At 37.5% G+C, this 25,431-nt stretch overlaps 1 protein-coding gene across 11 annotated transcripts in view; it reads left to right on the plus strand.

Moving 5' to 3' along the window:
• Window positions 1–25,431, plus strand: part of PLA2R1 (phospholipase A2 receptor 1) — a 134,208-nt gene that overhangs the window by 56,080 nt on the left and 52,697 nt on the right. For all 11 annotated transcript variants that reach the window (XR_013518903.1, XR_013518904.1, XR_013518905.1 and 8 more), the window contains exons 11-13: window positions 5,124–5,293; window positions 21,600–21,802; window positions 24,905–25,050. Coding sequence is in view for 7 of the 11 variants with exons in the window: in XM_002749407.7 (XP_002749453.5) it covers window positions 5,124–5,293; window positions 21,600–21,802; window positions 24,905–25,050 (519 nt within the window). In the remaining 4 variants the exon portion in view is untranslated. The remainder of the gene's footprint in view (window positions 1–5,123; window positions 5,294–21,599; window positions 21,803–24,904; window positions 25,051–25,431) is intronic.

The raw sequence follows: 25,431 nt of genomic DNA on the forward strand, positions 1-25,431 counted from the left end.
TCTTGAGGAACACCACCAGAAACTTGTGACAAAAATGGTTACAATGTGTATCTACCACTTAAAAACTACTGATACTCTACTTCCATTCTTTATTTAAAAGAAAAAGAAATTGATTACTTTTATATTAGTTCAGCAACAAAGTTGTTATTTCAAAATGGCATCAGAAATATTAACAATTGGCCAGGCACAGTGGCTCATGCCTGTAATCCCAACTCTTTGGGAGGCTGAGGTGGGTGAATCACAAGGCCAGGAGATTGAGACCATCTTGGCAAACATGCTAAAAAAAAAAAAAAATTTTTTTTAATTAAAAAAAAATTAGCTGGGAGTCTCTACTAAAATGCAAAAAACTAGCCTGGCATGGTGGCAAGGTGCCTGTAATCCCAGCTACTTAGGAGGTAGAGGCAGGGGAATCGCTGGAACCTGGGAGGCAGAGGTTGCAGTGAACAGAGATCACGCCACTGCACTCCAGCCTGGTGACAGAGCAAGACTCTGTCTCAAAAAAAAAAAAAAAATAGCAATTGTATCATTGGAAGAAATCCAATTGGCAGTTACTTAGTTCAAAAGTGAGTCCTCCCTGAAGGAATCTCCCAATTTCTCATGTTATATAAAGGCTGCTACTATTTTTAAAATTGAAATAGCTCTAGTGAATCTACTTCCAATGCATTACTTTTTTCAATCCCTTGTTTTAGATAATACAAATGCACAGTCATTTTTGTTGCCTGCTAAATACTATGTTGGTCAAGGATGAAAAAGTGTTTTCTTTTCAGCTACATACATCACTTGCCCACCTGATGAAGAAATACAATGTTCAATTAGAGATTAGTATAAAATACCTCCTTTTAAAATGTGCACTTTTTGAAATACAAAATGTTTATTCTGAAATGAAAAAAATTGTCAATGCATGCTAAAAATATGTATTGCCATCTTCAATTGGAATTTTTAAATTAAAATTTAATGTTCATCAACATAAGCAAATATTTTTATCAGACTTAGAAAAGTTTAAGCTGTGTTTTTCTTGTTTACACTAAAAAAAAAACACTCTTGATTTCTTAACGTTTTTAAAGAGTTTATTTCTTTCTGATTCTAAGAATTAAGAATTAAGAATTATTCCCCTGGCCGGGCCTGGTGGCTCATGCCTATAATCCCAGCACTCTGGGAGGCCGAGGTGGGTGGATCAGGAGGTCAGGAGATCAAGACCATCTGGCCAATATGGTGAAACCCTGTCTTACTAAAAATAAAAAAAAAAAAATTAGCTGGGTGCGGTAGCACATGCCTGTAGTCCCAGTTACTCAGGAGGCTGAGGCAGGAGAATTGCTTGAACCCAGGAAGCAGAGATTGCAGTGAGCCAAGATCGCACCATTGCACTACAGCCTGAGCAACAAGAGCAAAAAAAATCTGTCTCAAAAAAAAAAAAAAGAATTATTTCCCTATAAAGTTTGATTTTCTAGGTAAGTACACATAAACAAAATATTTTATTGTTTTCTTTAAAGAATAACAAACAATTATTACTTTACTGAATCTCTTAGAGATAACATGCTGTTTTGGATCAAATTATAATATAAAAAGCAGTACATGGCCAGACTTGGTGGCTCACGCCTGTAATCCCAGCACTTTGGGAGGCTGAGGCAGGCAGATCACAAGGTCAGGAGTAAGGTCAGGAGTGAGTTAGAGACCAGCCTGGCCAACATGGTGAAACCCCATCTCTACAAAAAAAAAAAAATTAGTCAGGAATGGTGGCACACATCTGTAATCCCAGCTACTCAAGAGGCTGAGGCAGGAGAATCACTTGAACCTGGGAGGGGGTGGTTGCAGTGAGCCAAGATCATGCCACTGAATTCCAGCCTGGGCAACAGAGCAAGACTCTGCAAAGAAACAAAATGTGCATATAGCTATTTTTGGTTCCTCAAGTCACAACATTTAAATTAAACAACCTCAGTGAAACCAGATAAAAAGGCCAGATATTATAAAACTCTAGAATATTCTCTTATGAATGATTCTAAAACACAGGGTGAGAAAAGACTTTGAAAGGTCATTTGCTGTATTACTGTAATACAGAGCTTCATAACACTTTCAGTGTTTGAAACCAAGTAGAGAGTGGTAAAGAATATAAAATTAGGTCAGGCGGGGTGGCTTATGCCTATAATCCCAGTACTTTGGGAGGCCAAGACAGGAGGATCACTTGCCCCTAGGAGTTTGAGACCTGTCTGGGCAACATAGAGAGACCCTGTCTCTACAAAAAATAAAAAAAAACCAGCCGGATGTGGTGGTGTGTGCCTGTAGCCCTAGCTACTTGGGAGGCTGAAGTGGGAGGATCACTTCAGCCCAGAAGGTTAAGGCTGAGATCGCACACTGCACTCCAGCCTGGGTGACAGAGTAAGACCCTGTCTCCAAAAAAGGATGTAAAATGTCCTCCTGTTTCTTTACAAGCTGAAAACAGACACTCAAGAGATTTCATGCTGTTATCCAGACTTAGGTTTTTTACAATATATGCTTTAGAAGACATACATGTTTGCTTAAATTCTTTCCTAACAGGCCATCTTTTAAATTGGACTAGGAAAATTAGAATTCTGTTTTGATTAGAAGGCATTAGGTTTTGATGCATGAGTATTATATGTGACTAAAGATACACTTACCAATTTAAAAAGCAGGTTTCTATTGTTTTAAGCAATGATAAATGGAGATAAAATATCAAATTGGAGTGGACTAAATAAATCTACAATTAATGGGGTAAAAAAATAATAATACAATACTCAAGGCCAAGTTTACAGATAACATAACTTCCCTGCCAATCAAAATTATCTCATAAATGCCATCATAGAAGCTAATGGAAGAGCCAGCAATGGCCCCCGAGTATAGAACCTGCACAGAAAACAGTGGTCCTGGCAGTAGCACCTATAGGGCAGTATCTCGCTGATCTCTAACACATCAATTTCAGGATTAAGTGGGGAACCTGGCTATTTATCCCCCTCGTAGGACGTGCGGCTGTGGCTCGCTTTTTTCTGTGCCCCGCAGCTCGAACTCCTGGGGGAGCATGCAGAAGGGCAGGCTGTGGGCTCCGACCCCACAGCAGCATCTAGGGTTCAGTGTTTACAAGTCCCGAAGCCCCGGTGGGCGTGTGTTACAGTGTGCTCTTTCAGTTTAGCCTTCTGTAGGTGTAGGTGGCTTCTGGCAAGGACAGAGAGGGCTTTCTGTATTCCGGGTTCTTGCCGTGGTGTTCCGGAAAAAATCAGATTACACGTGGGCTTGGAGAATGGGTGCAAGGTTTTTTTATTGCGTGGTGGTAACTCTCAGGGAGGAGAATGGGGAGGGCAGCAGGGGGATGGAGTGGGAAGGTGGTATTCCCCTTGAGTCAGGCGCCCAGAGGCGGACTGTCCTCCCACGTCCCGGCCAAATTCCCACACAGTTCTTCCCGTCCATGGCCTGCCGGCATCTGCTTGTGCCTGTCGTGTGCTCTTCCACTTGTGTGTTCCTCTGCCGCTAGTCACTCTTCCCGCTAGGATCTGGGTGGGGGTTACAGGCACAGGATGGGGGCGGGCCAGGATGGTCTTGGGAAATGCAACATTTGTGCAGGAAAACAGAAAAGCTTGTCCTACCTAGGTCCGTGGGCACAAGCCAGGGGTGGAGCCCTAACCAGGGACCCCGCCCTTCTCCTCCCAGCACTTCCCTTCCCCACCTGATCCGTATTACTACTCTGCCTCCGAGGAGGTAGAGAAAAGCAGACCATGTACTACTGAGAGCATGAACCAACAGAAGTGTAAGGAAACTTACAACAGTGTGTTGGCAATATTTAGTCTTCTATACGTTCCTTTTGAAGCACATTTATGTAAGATTCTACCAGTATGATCTGGATAAAAAAGAACTTTTCTTATTTCAAATGTGTGCTATTTGGGTTATTAATAGAGTATCGGCAGAAAATATTTTCTAAAGCATGATGAAAATTCATATCCCCTGCAAAGATGAGTACCATAGACGCCCAAGATCTCTAAATGGTGCTAATAATATCTGTCAGGCACTTAAAATTTTTACTTCTTTTTATTCTTTTCTCTTTTTATCTTCTATTTCCATTGAGACTCCTCTATTCATAAATGACATCATTGCATTTGCTTCCCTTAGCAAGTTAAGGATGCACGGTATTGAAAAAAACCACCAAAATTGAATGAAAAGGTCTAATTTGCCTTCTCATTAGGTTTTCTGGGTAATGGCTTCAGCCTTTTATTTCCCATTGTCTCAGCAGATATGCCCAGAAGTCACCACTGTTTGAAATGTGTTTCTTCTAACTTTATATGTTCTAAAAATAGCTTTCTCAAGATAGTTTCAACTTAGCTGAGAGGTTCAATGCTAGTTAAATTTTAATAGTCATGTTTTCCTTGGTAGGCGTGCATGTGGAAGCATATATGAGAGTTTTCTAGATCCTGCTTTTGACACATTCATACTGGAAAGGGGGCACTGCCACCAATCATTGAACAGTAATTCATTCAGCTGTTTGGAAAACAGATTAGTGGATGTACGATCTTAGATTAGTTCCTAGGCTTTTACATTTTTCTTCAGTGAAAATGCAGATTTAAACACATTTGAATAAGCTGAGGCCTACCTGTGTCTATGAACACACTGATTTGGGAGACACAAAATTGCTACTTTAATTTCTGTTTCTTTCTCCTCAGGCAAGTGTGTGGTAGGTGGGCGCATGTGAACTCTCTATTAGTAAATGCTCATGCAGAAAAGCATAATATCTTACCTCCTCTCTCCTACCCACCCTTACCCCATGCATATTGTGGCATGGTATGTGTGGTATGTGGCCTAATCACAAAACAGCTCACATGGTACTCCAAGAAATGCATTTGGCCATGTGAACTTTACCACCTATGCTTTGAAACTGGAACTGGAAGAATTAAGCCCCATATGCAAGAGTCATATTCTCCTCACTCATGAATTTCTGGGAATTGCAATGACATTTGGCATTTATTAGTAATGTTCAGGGTCTTTGGGTGTTTTTCTGCTCCATGTTCTAAAGAATTAATGAGAAAGGCTTACTCTAGGGCCATTCTATGCACTTCATTATGTTTTAATGTCATTTTTTATTGCCCAGAAACTTAATATAACCACTTCTGTTTTCCCCTTTTAAGGTTTGAACAGGCTTTTATTACCAGTTTGATCAGTAGTGTGGTGAAAACGAAGGACAGTTATTTTTGGATAGCTCTTCAAGACCAAAATGATACAGGAGAATACACTTGGAAGCCAGCAGGGCAGAAACCCGAGCCGGTGCAGTACACACACTGGAACGCACACCAGCCCCGTGAGTAGAGTGTTCTGCACCACCAACCCTCCCTCACCTCTGGCTCCTGTTTTCTTTACTCCAAATTCCTTCCACCCCTTGGTCCACCTCCTTTTTCTCTTTCTTAATGTTTCTTAATGCCTATATCAACTACAATAATCAGCACAGGTTCACAGGGGATGACATGTGGCTGATATTTATTTATTTATTTATTTAGAGACAGGGTCTTGCTCTGTCACCCAGCCTGGAATGCAGTAGTGCAATCTTGGCTCACTGCAACCTTGACCTCCTGGGCTCAAGTGCTCCTCCCACCTCAATCTTCCTAGGAGCTCCCACAGGCATAAGCCACCACACTCAGCCAATTTTTTTGTATTATTTGTAGCGACAGACTGGTATTGAACTCCTGGGCTCAAGCAATTCTCCTGCCTCAGCCTCCCAAATTATTGGGATTATAGGCATGAGCCAAATTGCCTTGCTTTGTGGTCATTTTTAAAAGTATAATCTGTATTTGACATGTTCAAGGCATAAATTCATTGCTCAAGACCACTACTGCCTTTATTAGCAGCAAGTCCAGTTTCTCCCTCCTAAAGTCTTTCTCCCCACCTGCACCCCACACTGCCTAAGAATCTCAAACACTCAGTTCAGAATGGTCAGTTATACTTCAAAGTACAGTGGATGGGCACATATGGGTACATGCAATCAGTTCACAGTCACTGCCTGTGGTACCTTAGTCAGGATTCCAGCATTAACAGTTCTACTAGCTCATCCTCAGGTGTTTGACTCTGAATATCAAGGCATGAAACTGTGCCAGGTTGGTCAGTACCAGAAAAGCTGATGGTTTCCGCTACAGCCTACACTAGAACCAGTCTCTGTGGAACAAGCCCTTGTATTAAGCTTAGGTCAACAGCCTAGACCCAACAGCCCCTGTACTTCAGGGTGAGTTCTTGCTTGCCAGGATCTCGATCAGGGCTATGCCAGAGACAACAGGAAACAGTTACCAAGTTCAGATCTAGAGGAAATGGGTTGGGGGCTCTTCCCTCCCTGAAGGTCCTGAGCTCTTTGTACAAATTAGTTTATTTCATCCTCAGAGCTCTATATACCATGGTTAAAAAAAAAAAAAAAAAAAAAAGTGTTTGCTAAGCCACAGAGGGAGAGATACCTAGTGGCCTCAAGCTAAAATATAAAAGAGGCCACACAAGCCCTGTTTCTCATAATTATAAAAGTCCAGTTCAAGGTAGTTTGCTAATCTTAACTCTAGACAGTGGTTGGTAAGGCGTCACCAATTTTTAAAATGCAACAACAAAATCATGAATATATTCTCACTATAAATAATGTGACCATATACCTCACTTGCCCAGAACAGTTCTAATTCATGTCTGTTGTCCTAGAGCGATTAACAGCGTGCATTTTTACTCCAAATTTTTCTGGTTTGGATGGTAAATTATGTAGATGCTCTAATTATAGAGAAGCATGCTGAGTAAAATGTGGAAGTACTCCATTACATCTTTCTCTTCACTCCCCCAACATCAGTACACTTCCCTTTTTAGAAATAACCACTGTTAACTGTTTGGTGTGATCCTGCTGGTGTTTGTCTATGCGTTTAAATTCATATATGCACATGTACTTTTTAAATGGATATAAAAATTGCATGTTTCTGTTATTTGCTTTTTTTAACTTAGCAATCTGTCTTGGAGAACTTTCCACATCAAATTTATTAGGCAACATTTTAAACAGATAAGATACATAGAATTTCACGATATGTAGGAGTATGTAGGACTCATAATTTGCTTTGCCATAACCCTGTTGAGGAACAATGGGTTAAATTCATTTTCATTTCTGCTACAAAAGTCTTACAACAGATAACTATGTTGATGCTGCTGTGCATAAATATGAACATATTGGCCTAAAATTGAACAGCCTGTTAAGGCATTATTAGTTTATAAGCTCGTCTAACAAAATTTGAGGGTGCCAATTTTCCCACATTTCTGTCCATACTGAATGTAACAACCTTTTACATTTTTGCCAATTTGATAGAATAAAAAAAGTTTTATCATTGCTTTAATTTCTACCTTTTGAATTAGTAATTTGAGCGATTGTTCATATTTGTACCATACATCTTGTTTTTGTTTTGTTTTTCAACCGTGTGGTCATATAATTTAATCACTTTCTATTTTTATTTTGGACACTTTCTATCTTCCATTGATTAGTGGAAATTGCATTATATTCTAAATATAAATTGTACATGTCTATTTGCCTTTTAATTGATATGTTTTGTCACACATAAATGTTAAACTTTTGTAGTAAAATACGTTTATAGTTTTCATTTTATCTTTGCAGATTTTTATGTTTTCTATTGGCCTTCCTCAACCAAAGATTATAAAAATGTAATATTGCATATATGTCAACAGATTATGTTAAATGTGTTGTCTTCTAATACTTTTATAGTTTTTTTAAATGTATAATTTCAATTGATCTGAGGTTTTTAAAAATATATCTAGGAGATATCTTATTTTAATTTTTCTAAATAGTAACCAATTTCAACACTATATACTAAGTCCACTTTTCATCTACTCAGTTGAAATACCATAATAAACATAAACTACATTCTGATTTTCTGTTTCTCTTCCAATAGCACAAACATAATTCAAGCAGTGTGATATTTAAAGAGAAGCAGAAAGAATAGAATTAATGTCGCTGAAAAGAGAGTACTATAAGAATGTAATTTCTATTATTCCTAGTTTGCTTGGAGCTCTTTTTAAAAATTATTAATAGACGTTAAATTTTACTCAATATTCTGAATCTATTAAGACAATCCTAAGGTTTTTTCCTTTAATCTCCTAATGTGACAAATCGCCTTATAGTAGTAAACCAGCTCTGTACTGTTGGGAAAACTTAACTTAGTGATACGTACTCTAATACATCTCCGGGTTTAGTTTGCTAGTACAAAGCTTCTCATACTCTAACGTACGTAAGGATATCCTGTAGATGTTGCAGAAGTTAAAATTCTGATTTAGTAGATCTGGGGTAAAGTCCAAGAAGCTGCAGTTTTTAAAAAGCTCCTGGCTGCTGCCTGTGTTGTGGGTACACAAAGTAACCTTTGAGTGGTAAAACATTCATATTAGGTTTATGATTTTCACAACATTTTCATAGGGAGAACTAGTCCATATTTCTTCATTTGTATACAGCTTAAGCCTCATGATTATGCTAGTTTCACAGAATGGACTAGAGAATGTTTACTTTTATTCTCTATAGAACTATATAAATGTTTATTAGAATATGCCTCATATTTTATATGGTAAATTTTAAAACAACTAATTCAATTTCTTTAATGCTTATAAGACTATCAAGGCTTTCTATTTCCTTCCAAGGGCTGCTTGGATATCCCACTAGTAGAATTCTGTAATTTTTCAATTTAGAATACATTTTAATTTCCAATATGAATATGATTTCAACCCATGAATTATTTAGAAGAGGTGCTTTTCTTTAATTTCCCAAAATACAGGCGTTTCTAGTTCCTTTTGTTGTCGATATCTAATTTAATTGCACTGTGGTCAGGAAATACAGTTTGTTTGGTACCTGTCCTTTCAATACAAAGTTGGCATTATGGCCTTGCATGTGATCATTTTTATAATATATATATTTTGTATGTACTTGAAAAGGTTGTATATTCTGCTTTTGCTGTATGAAGTATTGCATATATGTCAAAAGATTATGTTAAATGTGTTGTTCAACTCATCTATAACCTCGATTTTTTTGCCATTGTGATCTATCGATTACTGAGAGTTAAATATCTAATACTACAATGGTGGATGTGTGATCTTCTCCCTGTAGTTCTGTCGAATTTTTATATTACATACTTTTTAGGCTATTTTATTATTAGGAACATACAAGTTTAGAATTGTGATATCATACCTGTGGTGTCAAAATCGGTATAGCATTGCAAGTGACCCTCTTGTTCTCTCAAAATTATTTTCTCCTTAAAGTTAATTTGTTCGTGAATGTAGCTACAGTAACTTTTTAAAAATTAGTATTGGCCTAGTATGTATTTTCTATTTTTTCTAACTTTCAGTATTTTGTGTACTTAGAGTTAATGCATTACTTATAAACAACATATAACTAAATCTTTAAAACCCTATTTACATACTCTTTGCCCTAAGAGAGTTTGATTTACTTATATTTTTTGTAATTATGTATATAAGTGGATTTATTTCTTCCATTTTATTATATCCTTTCCATTTATCCTGCACTTTTTAGTCATTTTTTCTCTTCTTTCTTGCTATCTTTTGAATTTATCTTTTTCTCCTTTTCTCATTTCATTCTTTCCCCTTTACTTATCTGGAAGCTATATTATCTAAATCTATTTTTTATTTGTTATACTAGCTATTCAACATGCATTCTTAACAAAATCAACAATATCAAAAGTTATTCACCATCTTTGCTCTCGTATTTAAAAAGATTATATTTTGATATTGCTATCTAGTTTGGAAAATTCTGAACTGTTTCATTTCTGTTAGCCATTATTTTGTTATTTTTGCAATGAATATTTGTTTAGATCTATCTATATGCTAGCATACCATTCTTTCTGTGATCTGGGACACCTTCAGTTTCACATCCTTTTCATTAGACTCCCTCAACCTGAATAGTTGGTTTTACACAAATCTGGAAAGCATTATCTTTTCAAATATTGCCTCTCTCCATTCATTCCAATATCTCCTTTTATTATTCCAATTACTCAGTCTCTCCTCCATGTTTGTTAATATTTTAAAAATATTTTCTACCTCTTGGTTTCTCAAGGATGTATTTTAAGTAACTTCCTGAATTATTTCTGTTCACTGATTCTCTCTTCAGCCAGATCTGTTCTAATTAAATTTTATTTTTTAGCTTTCAGTGTTAGGTATTATACTGTTTTCATTTCTAGAAAGTCTATTTCTGTTTTAAATTTGTGTTTGTGGCTCTTTGTAGTCACTTCTTTCCTCCTCATATTTTTAAGATTCTCTTTTATTTCCTTAAACATATTCAAGTTATTTTGTATTTGGTTTCTAATAATCTCATACCAGAAGTTTTATGGGTCTGTTTCTGAATCTCCTTTCTTTCACTTTGTGGGTTTTGCCTGGAGCTACTCATTTTTCTTTTTACTTTATTTAGGCGAGTTCTCTCACCCCTAGGTTGAAATTGGGCTCCTCCAGTGAAAATCACCATTTGTTTTCACCACTTAGTTTGAGACACTACCAACTAAGGACCACTTTAAAAACTCTGACTGAGGTTTTGTCGAACACATAGGTAGCATGATTCAAAGACTAACCTGCATGAAGTTTGGGTTGTAATTACAAATTCTTTAGAAAGTTTTTTCATTTCTTATTATTCACTGCCATGATTGACAGAGACAAGTTTCCTTAGAACAACTGAGTGAGTTTATTCTCATGTACCCTTACCAAAGGTGGCCAATTTGGGATCCTATTTCATGTAGGTTTCTTCTATTAGACTTTTCACTTTGTATATCTTTTAGGTCTCATCTCCTTTCCCTCAAAATCTCCATGCAACTATCAAAGTTCAAGGTCTCCAGGATTAGAAAGAAACCTTTAGGGTAAATTCCACTAGGAAGGTAGTTTGGCTTCCATGGCTCATACTTTTACTTCATTTGAGAGCTCTACAGATTTGTTTATTTTATGCTATACATTTATAAAGATGTTTTCAAAATGTTTTATCCAGCATTAGTTTGACTGAAATAATCTTTTAGGGTACCTAATCTGCTAGCTGTTTCGCATAGCATCATTTATTTTAACACATGAGATTTTAGGTCAGAGAAGAGAGAAACACATATATTCAGTCTATAATGCAATCTTTGAGATGTCTCCCTCTGTGTTTTTAAAAAATTTTTTTATAACCCTGTTGCATAATTAAAGTCATTCATTCAATAAATTTTATAAGGCATTTGTATGACAAGGGACAATTAAAAATTACCTAATGTACATACCTTTATGCTGCTATAATCTGGGAGTGGTGATAGCAAATACAATAAATAACTTGTATATAGATGTCTTAGTCATTCCTGCTGCTACAACAAAATATCACATATTGGGTAATTTATAAACAACAGAAATTTGTTTCTCACAGTTCTAGAGGCCGGGAAGTCCAAGATTAAGGTGCTAGCAGATTCAGTGCTGCTAAAGACCTTCCTGCAGCGCCCTCACATGGTGGAAGGGCAAAAGAGCAAAAAGGGACTAGGACACTCTCTCAGCCTCTTTTGTAAAAGCACTAATCCCATTCATGAGGATGGAGCACTCATGACTTTATCACTTCCCAGAAGGCCCTGTCTCTTAATGCTATCACACATGAATTTTGGTGGGATATATTACATTCAAACCATGGCAACAGGAAAATATGTGGTGAGCGTTGTAAGAAGTAGAAACTAAAGTACTCTAATAGTTAAATGAAGGGAGGATTAATTCCCATTGAAGTTATCATAAAAGTTCAAGAGGAAGTGGCCTTTCACCTGGGATTAAAAATGTCTGAAACATAGTAGAATTTAGTGGTTAAAGAAAAAGAATCTTCTCAGCAGGACCAAATATATGGGGCAACTTTGAGAAATTTTAGGAGCACTATGTAATTAGAGAGTAAGATATATGGAAGAGAATTCAAATCCCGGGTATGTGATCCCAGGGAAGTTACTTAATCTCTCCATTCCTCAGTTTCCTCTTCTTTAAAATGAGGGCAGTAATAGTATCTACCTCACAGAATTGTGAAAATTAAAAGAAATATTAAATAATTATATAAATAATTTATAATTAATTGTAAATAATTAATTTATAATTTATAATCAATGATTTATAAGACATTATAAATAATTGATAAATACTAGCAAAGAAGTAATTTGCAAAATTTTACCTGAAGCTACAGACAGTGACATTGATAGCCTATTAGGGTTCCTCACCCATACATTCTAAGATGAGGACCTATTCTGTGTTGGGCCGGCCAGCCACCCATGTGAGCACCGTGGGAAACCACAGAGCTTTAAAGCAAGGTCTAATTGTGGCCTATGTGCTTACATTTCTCCAACACTTATGAGCCAATGTTATTTATTTATTTTTTTAATTCCTTTGGATCTCCTGAAATTGGAAGAAAGAAAAAAGAGAGAGATCAAAGAAAGTCAGTTTACAGTTACATTATCTCTGTTAAATACATGGTTTAGAACTTTGTACTTTTGAAGACTTCCAGTTCCCAGTCCAGCAGATAAGAAGCTTAGAAGTTGCTACATCATCCTAATGAGGAAAGAGCTGAAAAACCTGAAAATCAACAACTCTTCTTAGATCCATCACAAGACAAACCACTGCCACCCAAAAGTGGAGAAGTAGGAAGATACAGAGAATCACAACTTTCTGGAGCAGAAACCCACGAGCAGAAACCTCCAGAAGAACCAGTGCTGGGAGAGGAACATCTGAACTGTCATTGATAAAATTGCTGGAAGCTCGACACTGACAACTCTGAGGGTTAAACACTCCAGGGGACCCAGGCATAGGAGATTCCCACACTTTTGTGAGTTCTATCTCCAGGTGATCTATCAGATTATCACAGTGAAATATCAGAGAAAAAACCCCTAATGCTTCCAGCAGAGGAAGGGGAAAAGGAACTATTTTGAAATAGAGCAAAACATTCTGTTCTTAACAAGACCCCGCCTCGAGAGAGGTTATTTTACCAGAGACTGCCTCTGGAGTTTTATCAGAGCCTGACTTATCTGGAGGAAGGGAAATCTGCAACTCCAGCCAGCTCTATCCTTTCACATGATGAAAAGGAAATACCCAGCTCCAGCTCTCTAGCCATCCTGTCCCATCAAGCAGAGAAAAATAACTGAGAAGCAATCACTGATCAAGGGCGAAGTCCAGGAACACAACCTCACCAAAGGCTGAGACCCAATTGTAAAATTGTAGAACACTTTCTCTCCTCCCACACCTTACCATTCCATTGCAGAGGACTGTTTACTGCAGTTTCTTTTACCTACTATATTACATCCACTTTTCAACAAAAATAATACATCCACTAGTATATTACATCCTACCTAATATATTATATCCACTTTTCAACCAAAATAATACAAGACATACTAAAAGGCAAGAAACAGAGTTTAAAGAGACTAAACAAGCATCAGAGCCAGTCAGCTATGACAGGAATGTTGAAATTACCAGACAAGCATTTTTTAAAACTCTGATTAATATGCTAAAGGCTTTAATGGGAACAGTAGACAACATGCAAGAACAGCTGGATCCTGTAAGCAGAGAGGTGGAGAGTCTAAGAAGAAAACAAAAAGAAATGCTAAAGATCAAAAACACCGTAACAGAAATGAAGAATGCTTTTGATTAGTTTTCAATAGACTGGACACAGCTGAGAAAAGAATCTCTGAACTTGAGTATGTGACAATAAAAACTTCTGAAACTGAAAAAAAGGAAAAATACTGAAACAGAGAAGAATATTCAAGAACTATGGGACAGCTACAAAATGTATAATGGTAATATCAGAAGGAAAAGAAAAGAAATAAAGGAACAGAAGCAATACTTGAAGCAATAATAAGTAAGAATTTTCCCAAGTTAATATCAGACACCAAAGCACAAACACAGGAAACTCAGAGAACACCAACCAGGATAAATGCACAAAAAACTACATACAGGCATACTGTATCCAAACTTCAGAAAATAAAAGGCAAAGAAAAAATCTCGAAAGAAGCCAGTGGCGGGGGGGGAAACCTTACCTATAGAGGAGCAAAGATAAGAATTATATCTGACTGCTCTTCAGAAATCATCCAAGCAAGAAGAAAGTAGCATGAAATATTTAAAGTGCTGAGAGGAAAAAAAAAAAACCACCAACCTAGGATTCTATACTCTGTGAAATTATCCTTTAAAAATGAAGGAGCATTTTTATCAGCTTTTATCTGATTTTTATCAGACAAATGAAAATTCAGGAAATTTGTTGCCAGTAGACCCACTTTGCAAGAAATATTCAAAGAAGTTCTTCAGAGAGAAGGAAAATGATATCGAAGCTCAGATCTATATATATAAAGAAAGAAGGAGCATCAGAGAATAAGTGAAGGTAAAAGAAAAACTTCTATTTTCCTTATTCGTAACTGATCCAACAGAAAACAGTATGTTTAAAATAACAGCAGCAATATATTCAAACATAGATTAGATAGATAGACGATATATAGATACATGATTGACAGATAGATAGATCTTAGATAGATAGCTAGATAGATAATAGATTTGCTTTTATACAAATGAAATGAGTGACAGAGATGATGCAAGGGATGAGAGGAACTTTGGGTGGTTGTGATGTGTTCATGTAGGTTCATCAGTGGTAGCAAATGTACCACTGTACTATGGGGTGTCTATAGTGCAGGAGACTGGAGGGCAGTGGTGTTAAAGGGGAACTCTGTACTTTGCACTCAATTTTGCTGTCAACCTAAAACTCTCTGTTACTAACTTTTTTAAATTATGCTTTGCATAGAAGTGAAATGAAGACAAATTAGATTTTTTGTATATAAGCATCAGTTCAGGAAATTTGTATGGAAACTGGTAACTTTCCATAGCTCCAAACAAGTAACATCACAATTTGCTCAACAGAACAACCTTGTTCTATAAATCTATGAGTATTATTAAAATAAAGAGAGCAATAAACTTCCATGTCACACTATACTGCAAAAAAATTAAAGTTTAGGTATCATTTCTATATACTTTGGAATTTTGTTAGGAATGTCTATACCTGTCAAAATAAATTAATACATTTTGAGTAGAGAAAACCTTTGGTTTTAATATTAAGCTTCTTGGGGCATATTTAGATGTCTAAAATCTGGAACTGAAGCAGAGCTCCTTGTCATTCATAAGTTTCTGCTGTAATTTATTTGAGTGGCACTACTCTTTTTCTCTTTTCCCTAAAGCAAAAATAATGCCATGATGTTCAGTTTGGCTGCTCATGCTGATTGACACTGAGTAAATTGTCTCTGAATAAGATGAAAATGTAAATCTTTTTTGAAGAAAATAGCAATATAAAAGCTCCTGTGTTTCCCTTTTTCTTTTAAATTGCAGCTTGCAGAAACACCACCTAAATCACATTTTCTTTCCTGCCTGCCACAAAAGAATCCATTAGCTTGGTCACCACGTAAGAATCTTAATCCAACAAAGACTGACCATGTGAATTGACCACTGAACAGGAAGCCTGCAGCTTTTTATAAACTCAGCCAGGCCTCTCTCTTTATGTCATAGCAGCAAAATATTCACCCACCCCACATCCCACGCCACAGTAGTACATTTGCTACAATTGATGAACCTACATGAACATATCACAACCACCCAAAGTCCCTCTCATCCCTAATATCATTCCTGTTACTCATTTCACTTGCATAAAAGCACGTTAGAAGGGAATCACCTTTCCACCATTTTTTCAACTTAGTATTATGTTCACCAAATAGTATAATGAACCACTATGATACACCACCAAGCATCAGCAGTTACCAATTCATGATCAATCTTCTTTCATCTATACCCTCATGCCTTTCCCATATTTTTCCATAGCAAATCCTCGACATCATATTGTTGCATCCATAAATATTTCTGCATTGTTTCCAAAATATAAAGACTCCTTTTTAAAAGACATAATACAATTATCACCCCTTAAAGTCATTAACTATAATTGCCTGTCATTATAAATCTTCAGTTAATGCTCAAATTTCTAAATGGTTCATAAATGTTATATAATGTATTTTACAGTTAGTTCAAATCAAGATCCAAAGAAGGTTCACGCATTGTAATTGGTTGATAGATCTCCTAGTCTGTTTTCATCTGTTTCTCACCCCCCACCCGACAGCTCCTACCCCTGCCTTTGTTAATGCAAATGGGTTTTGTCTCACAAATTTTCCTACATTGTTGAATGTGTTACTCTATTTTCTTTTTCATAAAATAGGCATTTTTATTTTTAAAAATAATGAGAGACTTGATCAAATTCAGATTTTTTTGAAAGATCATTTCATAGGTAGTTGTGTGTTCTATCTGGATGCACATAATGTCCAATTTTTTCTCTTTTTGTGATATTAGCAACCTTTGATGATCAATTCTTAGATCCATTGACTCATTAGGAGTTCCTTCACTTACAGCTGGGATATTCCTATAAAGAAGTAATTCCTCTCAATCACTTTTTTGTTACCCCATAGTACAATTTTTATAGAAAACACAGAACAAATGCTTAGTTCTTTCCCTTTACTAGTTTTCAAAATAATTATTTCTTCATTAGCATCCTTCATCAGTGACGCATTAGAGGTGTTTTTCTTTTTTTGGCATTACTATGAAGTAAGGGTTTTAAACATATTTGATATGTTTTAATCTATCGCAATTATCCTTTTTAATGATCGAATTGCCCCACCTTTGTGATGGGAATTTCTTTAAGGAATATCTTCTGACTCCTTCTGATGTGATCCTCTTAGTCTTTGATAGTGTGCTTGCTATCTGGTATGACAAGATATAAATTTCTGCTGCAGACCTAGAAACATCCGTTGCTTCAAGGAACTCTGGTGGTGTCTTTTGCTGGGAAATGATATTATTTCAGCATCACTGTCTGGGCCTACGGGTGGTTGTTGTTTGTGGTTTGTTATTGTTTCTAGGCCATTTCAGGGACAGATCTAGGAAGTGTGTGTGTCTGTGTGTGTGTGCGCACGCATGCGTGTGTGTGTAAGATTAAACACTTTTTGAGTTCAAACTCATACTTACAATTTGAATTCAGGACTACAAAGTTAATTAACCTATATTTTAACTGTATTTCCTTTCTTTAATGTCAAATTTCCCATTCTCAGAACACCAGAAAATCCTGTTATTTTTACTAAAAAGCAACAACGACAAAGGGACTCTATGACCCTTGGTATTTCAAGAGAAATTAAATATTCAGGTGTAACAGGAAAAATGGTTTTCATCCATACTAATCATTGCCACTGATCAAATGGAAAGATGATAAATTAGCTTCTCATTCAAGGAGAAGCTAATGCTTAGAAACAAAAATGTACTTTGCACCTACATTAAAGATTCAATATAAGTGGAGGTTGCTGTATGGTGAAAGAAAATAGATGAGTCTACACTTGCTAAGATATTCAAAAACACTTTTCCAAGTTATATTAGAGGCTCATAGGTATCTGTATTGAGAAAAATAAACACTTTCAATCACTCCTTTGCAGCCATGCATAACTCAGGCTCTGCAAAATGTTTTGTTTTTAGACCTAGATATTTCTGGTGCGTTTCACTCATATGGGATGACTCCAGGGTATGTTCACCTCAATTGTTTCAAGTCCATGGAAATATGCAAGTGACAAGGAAAATAAAATCCCAGTAAAGCAAGTCAGGTCTATTTTCTTGAAAGTGCTCTGCACATAGTGGGGAGTACTAGGAAGCCTGTCCCATCAACAGACACTAGAGGCCAATCCATTTTAAGGCTCTTCAGAGCTCTGAAATGAGCCACCACATAAATGAGGATAAACCAGGTCTCATTCCAAGGACCCTTAGAACATTTCCATATCTCCTCATCATCATATAAGTATCTGTCATGCAAGGTAAAAATGACAGAAGATCTTCAAGATCTTCAATGGGAAATGAGTTATCTTCAAGTGATCTACTGTCATTTTTACCTTGCATGACAGTTACTTATATGTCACTTCAAGTGACAGTAGATCTTCAAGGAAATGTGTGGCCACACGCAGGAGAGAAACATGATCAGGGAATGCGAGAGAGCTCCGTGGAACAGGAGCATGATTTTAGGGGAACTCATTCATTCGTTTATTCAACCGTTTATCGAATGCCCACCCACTCACTCTGTTCCTTGATATTGTCTCACAGCAGACCCAAATAAATTTAATTTCAAATCCTGGATCAAGCCCACTACCTTTGTGAGCTTTGGCAAGTTATTAAGCCTCTATGCCCTAATTTTACCATCTGCAAAATGCGGGCACTAATACCTGCCTCAAAGAATTTCTGAAGTTAAATGGGGAAAAGACCATATTAAATGCCTGTCACAGTGTCTGGCAGATACACAGCACTGCAGGAAACTTACCTTGCCTGCCCAAAGAGCTTCACCTTTCCTTGTTAGAGGAGAGAAGGAGAGGGAGGGAAGGTGAGAGGGTAGAGGACTTGAGAGATGAGGATATAAAGGGTTGTTGCAGGGAACCAGAAAATAAGTAGGCAGACTCAAGTGAAATAATTGTCTAGAGGCACTGAAAAACCAGCACAAAGAGGTTTGGTCAGTTGACTTGTTTGTAGGTATTTGAACAGAGAGGTGGACAGTGGAGATTTTCCCAGCTCACTTAATTTTGCATGGTTAGGTAACTTGATGAATTAGAATATCTTAATTGACAGAAAGTCTCCCCATTCATGTTTGTGGGAGAGAGTGAGTGGGGTGTGGGTAAGGCAGTTAAGGAGAATCTGTTGAAATGTGAGACTCACCACTAAGAATAATTGTTTTACTTCTCCAATGGGAAGTGAGTTATCAAATTTAAGAACAATTTCTCTGAAAGAAAATTCGCCTCCACTCTTTCCCACATTCTTACCCTTATTATTTGGCTTTGCAAGCATCCCCACGATATAGGCTTATAAATTTAGTTTATCTCTCCCTTAGCTCGGTCTTCCTTTATTATACCACTTTACTGCTTCTTTGGGGCTGAGACTCCAAAATTTGGGTCAAATGTTCCATTAAGTTAACCACTTTAGAATACCAATAACACTCCTGCAGCACTTTTCATCTTCATAGCGGCTCACAAACATCTCCTTCTTCACTAATGAAGATGAGTCGAATATCTTAAGAGCATCTAAAACCAAAGCTATTTAATCATTGTCTGATGTGGAAAAGTGAGACAAAATGCAAGAACGACAAAAAAGTATATTACATTTCAAACTTGCTGATTCAAACTTTTGAAAAATTCTTTGAACATACAGGCAGAAATCACGCCACAGAATCCTGGTTTTTGGAATGAAAATGGCCATATGCATAATAACAACCTTGTAGGGGTGTTTTTAGCTCTTCATATTTTACGGGTGCTTTTCAATTCATTATTTCATTTGATCTTCAGGAAAATCCACAGGAAAAAAAAGAAATTACTGTCCACATATTTTAGACAAGGCCTATTGTGATTAATTCACATCCTCAAGTTTCAAGTTTCCAGTTACTAAAGATTTGTGCTGGGACTAGAACCCCAAATTTCACTCTCCAAGTCAGAAGTTCTTTCCATGAGATTTCCTACCTGTGCTGTGCAATAACTGGAGGTTCCACTGGGGCTGGAGGAATGAAGCAGGAATGTGTGTATTCCCTCCTCTTTTAACTAGAGCAGTGCCACCAATATGCTGCATTTGGGGCTTTCACATGGTTTTCTCCAGTTCAGTTTTATTGCACAGAGCATGCAGCATCTCCTCTATTGTTTATGATCCAACTGGACTGTGAGCTGCATTTTGAAATTGCCTATAGGCCTGCAAAGCTCCATTCATGGCAGGGGTAGTTGTATACCATACTCTCTCCTTCTTGCCTGCCCCCAACCTTGTATCTTTAACAACTAGCTGTTCTGGGCCAATAGAGCCGTCTGATGGCCTTTGGATGCACCAACTCTTCCTTGACTTCCTTTTCTTCTTTATGAGACATAGCGTGTTTCCTCTTTTACCACTGGCCATTTTTACCTTTGAGAGTTTGATGCATCACACAGGCCCAGGAGGATCTTCCAGATCAGAACCATCTTGCCATGGTGATGCTGGTGCCTAACACACTTGTGCAGCCAGGACTGTTGAAGAAGCAAACACTCATACACTCATTCTTCAGCAAATTATTCCATTCCTAAAGAGATGCTCTTTCTATCTTCCTTTGTCTTCTTTCTTCTCACTTGCACTCTTCATTTTCTCTCTCTTTTGTCTTTCCATGAGCATAAAACAATCAGAACATAGATAACAAGCACAATGCCAGTTTCCCAGTATCTGAAAAAATTGAAGCCATTACTTCTGAAGGGAAATTCAGCAAGATAAATATTAAGTAGTGAGTGACGACATTTTTTAAAGAGCATTCAGGTCCAGCCCACGTATCGGCTTCATCTATAATCACTTGCTTTTTATAAGCATGCCTTGAAAACTCATTTCTCCTTTTCATCCTTCAAAATTTAGCTAAAATGTCACTTCCTGCAAATGTTTTACTGACATTTCTGGACAGCCTCCATCACCCCTTCTGATGTCTCCTCCAGAACTTTGAACACACCTTTTACTATAGCACTTTACACATTATACTTATTACAATTGTGTGTCTGTATCTCACACTAAACCAGGAACTGGTTTTTGTTTTGCTTGGCTTCATCCTTTTCTTTCAAGCAGCTAATATACAGCCTAGCTGAGAACTTGCAGGTGTACAGTTTTTTATTTTTGTTGATAAGTGTGAATTTAGTTAATTAAATGATCACCCAGGATTCAAGAAAGAACAAGCTCATTCTTACTCATTTTAATTTTTTTTCTTGGAATAGAATTGCTTTCTACTATTCCTCACTGAAATTTGAAGTGTATTTTTTGTTGTCATATGAGTTGTATAGATTTTGGTGACAAAATTTAATTTAAAAATCTTAATTTATAAATTGTTTCTATGGAAATATACATCTTACCTTCTAAAATGTTCAAGCATATATGAAGAAAATATGGAGTTTTGTCCATACCTAATCTATATACTATGAAGGTAGGAGGTAAAATCTCTGTATTTTGCTTTTCACAGAAAAACCTCTCTCTAATTCTCTTTCTCTCTGTTCCCTGATGTCTGCCCTGTCCCTACCCCTACAACTTTACCTCATTTAGAGAATTTATCTCATTCTCTTCATCCTTCCAAGGTTTACAGTTTGGTTTTCTGTTGTATACTTTTTAGTCTACCTTGAATCTGTTATTTACATATTTCCCCTGTTGAATCCAGTTGTAAGAGGATGCGCACGATGTACTTTTCATGGTTGATTTTTCACAATGGGATTTGCAAGTACAATATTGAGCTATGGGGGATATTTTGGTTCCAGGTAGGAACAGCTCCTAGTTCCTCATCATTTGCCATCTGAGTGCAAAGCAGACAAGGTCCATATTTCAGCCTTCACACTCTCTTTTCTCTTTTTCCCATCTTCTATTCTTTTCTCCAGAGATGAAGAGAAATGACATAATCAGGTCAATAATGCATTCTTTTTCATCTTGATTGTTCTTGTCTGGGTGCTTAATTATGAGATGTCAATTATTCAGCACTCTGTAACAGCATTCTTCTAAGCTCAAAACGTTTTAGTCATTGGATATTAAAAGTGCTTGTTTTCTGCTTTTAGGCTACAGTGGTGGCTGTGTGGCCATGCGAGGAAGGCATCCACTTGGCCGCTGGGAAGTGAAGGACTGTCAGCACTTTAAGGCAATGTCCTTGTGCAAGCAGCCAGTTGAAAATCGGGAAAAAGCAGAGCATGAAGAGAGATGGCCCTTTCACTCCTGCTATTTGCACTGGGAGTCAAAGCCTGGTCTGGCCAGTTGCTTCAAGGTGATAGCAAGGTTACTTGGGCATTCTTAACAGAACCAGCACCATTTTAATTTGATCCATGTAGCCCAAATTCCTGTATTCCAGGACCCTTTTTTTCCAGAACAGTGCCTGACAGATGGCAGGTGCTTAATCAAGTTTGTTGCCTGTCTCTATCCTTTCAATCATATTCCAAATACTTTTTAAGTCACAAAAATTGACACATCATGGTGATATTGAAGGCTTCCTCATGAAGATTGATATCTGTTAAGCAGAAATACTGCGCACGGTATTTGGCCGGGCACGGTGGCTCATGCCTCTAATCCCAGAACTTTGGGAGGCCAAGGTGGGTGGATCGCTTGAGGTCAGGAGTTCCAGACCAGCCTGGCAAACATGGTGAAATCCCATCTCTACTAAAAATACAAAAGGTAGCCAGGCATGGTGGCATGCCTATAGTCCCAGCTACTTAGAGGGCTGAGACAGGAGAATTGGTTGAACCTGGGAGGCAGAGGTTGCACTGAGCCAAGACTGCGCCACAGCACTCCAGCCTGGGTGACACAGCGAGACTCTGTCTCAAAAGAAAAAAAAAAAGGAAAGAAAAGAAATACCATACATTAATATTAATCCCTGGAAGAAGAGCACCATGCACTGGTTATCACTCTTTGGGGAGGACTCTAAACACCTGACCAGTTTCTGCATAGGTTCCTAGCTCTGGCAGGTCTTGCACAAACTTGGCTGCCAGAATATGAATCTGGTGAGACAGAACTCCCACACAAGAATACGGACAAAGGAACTCTATTACAGGTTGAGTACTCCTTTTCTGAAATGCTTGGAACCAGAAGCGTTTTAGATTTCGGATTTTTTAAAAAAATATTTGCATTGAACTTACCAGTTGAGCATTCCAAATCAGAAAGTTCAAACTCCAAAATGTGCCAGTGAGCATTTCCTTTGAGTGTCTTGTCACTGCTCAAAAAGTTTTGGATTTTGGAGTTTGGATTTCTGGATTTTGGATGCTCAACTTTGTATTCACAGATAGGCAGCAATAAGCAGCTGAAAGGCAGCAAAAAGCACCATGATCCATGGTGAGTCATTCTCCAAGGCTCAGGAAAGCAGCCCCAGGAAGATGGAATCTTGTCTGCACATGCCCCAATTTGTACCACAGCTGAGGGCTCCCCAAAGTGCTCTTCTCAGGGTTTTACATCCCAGGTGCCCCTTGGATCACTGAGCTAAAGCATTGCAAGACATCTGTTCTAGGAGGGATAGGATACTTCATATCTCAGGATATTGCGCTCTTGGTACACTTGGCCCAAGAATTGCCAGGAAAAGGAGGAAGAGCTGGGTCAGCAAGGGTCATTTGAGGAACTGTCCTCCTGCAATATTGAAGCCCTTGTCAATATTGCTCATATACCAAGTGAAGGAGGCAGACACTCAGAGGGTGTTAAATGGTATACTTTCATATTGTTTCTAAGCCAATAAATAAAGTCTTTATTATGGAATGATACAATTTTACTAATAAGAATAGCTGTTGCCGCTTGCAAGACACCCAAAGATCAAACAAATTAATGCATACAGTTGATTTGTATGTGTATATATAGGTGTGTATGTGTGTATGTGTGAGTGTATGTGTGTGGTGTGTGTGTGATGTGTGTGTAGTGTGTGTGTGTGTGTGTGTAAAGAAATCTCTATGTTTAAAGTCAGCTTTAGGTCCTATATTTAAATTAGTTCCTATAATCTTGTCAGAAATACATTTTTTAAACTATGATTTAAAAAAAATTTTTGGTGGTTTTGTCTTGGTTTATTTTCCAAATAGGGGTTTACTAGATCTTGGGAGAAACCTCCCCAGCAGCTCTGCACAGGCAGAGCAGAACGAAGACAGACTCCATCTCCAGAACTATTGTAGCTTGTAGATAGCATGAAGCAGAGGTGAATGTGCTCAATTTAAATTGCATACATGTATAATCCTACATTATATTCATAGAATAATAACCCCAAAAGTAGCCTCACCAAGTAATAAGTTAAACTTTAGAGATGAGTAAACTGAGGCCTGTGAAATGTAGTGATTTGCCCAAGATCATGATCATTTATTGACAGAGTTGGAATAAATCCCTGGTTTTAGACTGCTGGTCCAGTGCCTTTTCTACTATATATCACCCTGATATGTCAGCAAATGCATGGTGTGTGTGATGGGTATGGTGGTAGGATTTATGAGTTTAGAGTGATTCGGGAGGAGGTTCCCAGAGGAGGGAAATTTTGAGATATAATTTAAAAGATGGAAAGGTTGTGCTGTGGTCCACGGGATTTGGAAAGCTATTCATTCTGGTCTCAGCAAGTAAAAGTCTGGTTAGGGCTGGCCACAGGGTGTACCTGTCTGGCAACAAAGGTTCAGGCTTAGTGCCAGGCAGTTGAAAATGAGAAGCGTACAAAGGACTGGGATTGCAAGCCCTGTGTCTTCAGTCCCTTTCCCCAATCTTAAATAAAGCCAAAAGAAGACCTTCCATTTGGCTGACTTCTTCTGGCCACTATGAAGACAACTGAGAAGCAGCAGAGGTTTTAGACACAGCTGAACCACTGCACCTGCCAGTTGAACTAAGATCCAAAGACTAGAAATAGAGCTACCCTAGATCCCAGGTCTCATTCCTCATTTCTTTCCCTGAGTCAGCCAGAGTAATGATCAACCCACTAATTCTAATTTGTCAGAAGGCAGTCTGGTGGGACGGAAGTTTATGGACTCTGGAAGCAAGGAGTCATAGGTCTAATCCCAACTCTGCCAGTTTATAGCTGTGTGACCTAAAATTCTTAACCTCTCTTGGCCTGACTTTATTTATCTCTTGACAAATATTTACTGAGGGACAAGTACATGCCAGTCACAGAGGATTTAAGGTGAAAACAATTCTTCAGAAAGCTCATTTACAAAAGTGAGTTTATTTGTTCGGAGGATAGAAGTAACTAATGGTTTTATGATGCCTAGGCACTTTCAAGTTCAGTAAATGTTACTTCCTCTCACTAGATCAAGCTCTTAATAAAGATAATGATGATTATATTAATATTATTGTTATTTTCTTGAGCAGAGTTAAACAACCTCACCTTGTCTATGACAATGTTAATTTCTTCTCTTTTACTATACAGCTATTTCATAGTGAAAAAGTTCTGATGAAAAGAACATGGAGAGAAGCTGAATCATTTTGTGAAGAATTTGGAGCTCATCTTGCAAGCTTTGCCCATATTGAGGAAGAGAATTTTGTGAATGAGCTCTTACATTCAAAATTTAATTGGTAAATACTTGTTAATTATGAAAAAATTGCAGTCAAATATTCTATCTTCCAGTAAAGCCTTCTTAGGGGTGAGTGTCCCAAGTAGTTGTTTAAAATTCCAGTATTTATATTAAGCCCAAAGCCAAGAAAAATATATATACATATACAGTTTTACATTTATCTTGTACCAGGTTCTCACTTCATAAAACAAAGAACGAAGTGAAAATTGTTTAGATATTTTAAATCTTTTCTTTGTCCTTCAAGTCAGAACTGTAGAGCTTTCCTGCCAAATTCAGAAATTATCTACCCCAGTGGTTTTCAAAGTGTTTCGGAAGGATTCCAAGAATCCTGGAACCCCAGGAATATGAGGGCCACATAGGCAGAGCTCCTGGTTCCTTTCAC

Source organism: Callithrix jacchus, chromosome 6 (assembly GCF_049354715.1).
Source record: "Callithrix jacchus isolate 240 chromosome 6, calJac240_pri, whole genome shotgun sequence".
Taxonomy (NCBI): Eukaryota; Metazoa; Chordata; class Mammalia; order Primates; family Cebidae; genus Callithrix; species Callithrix jacchus.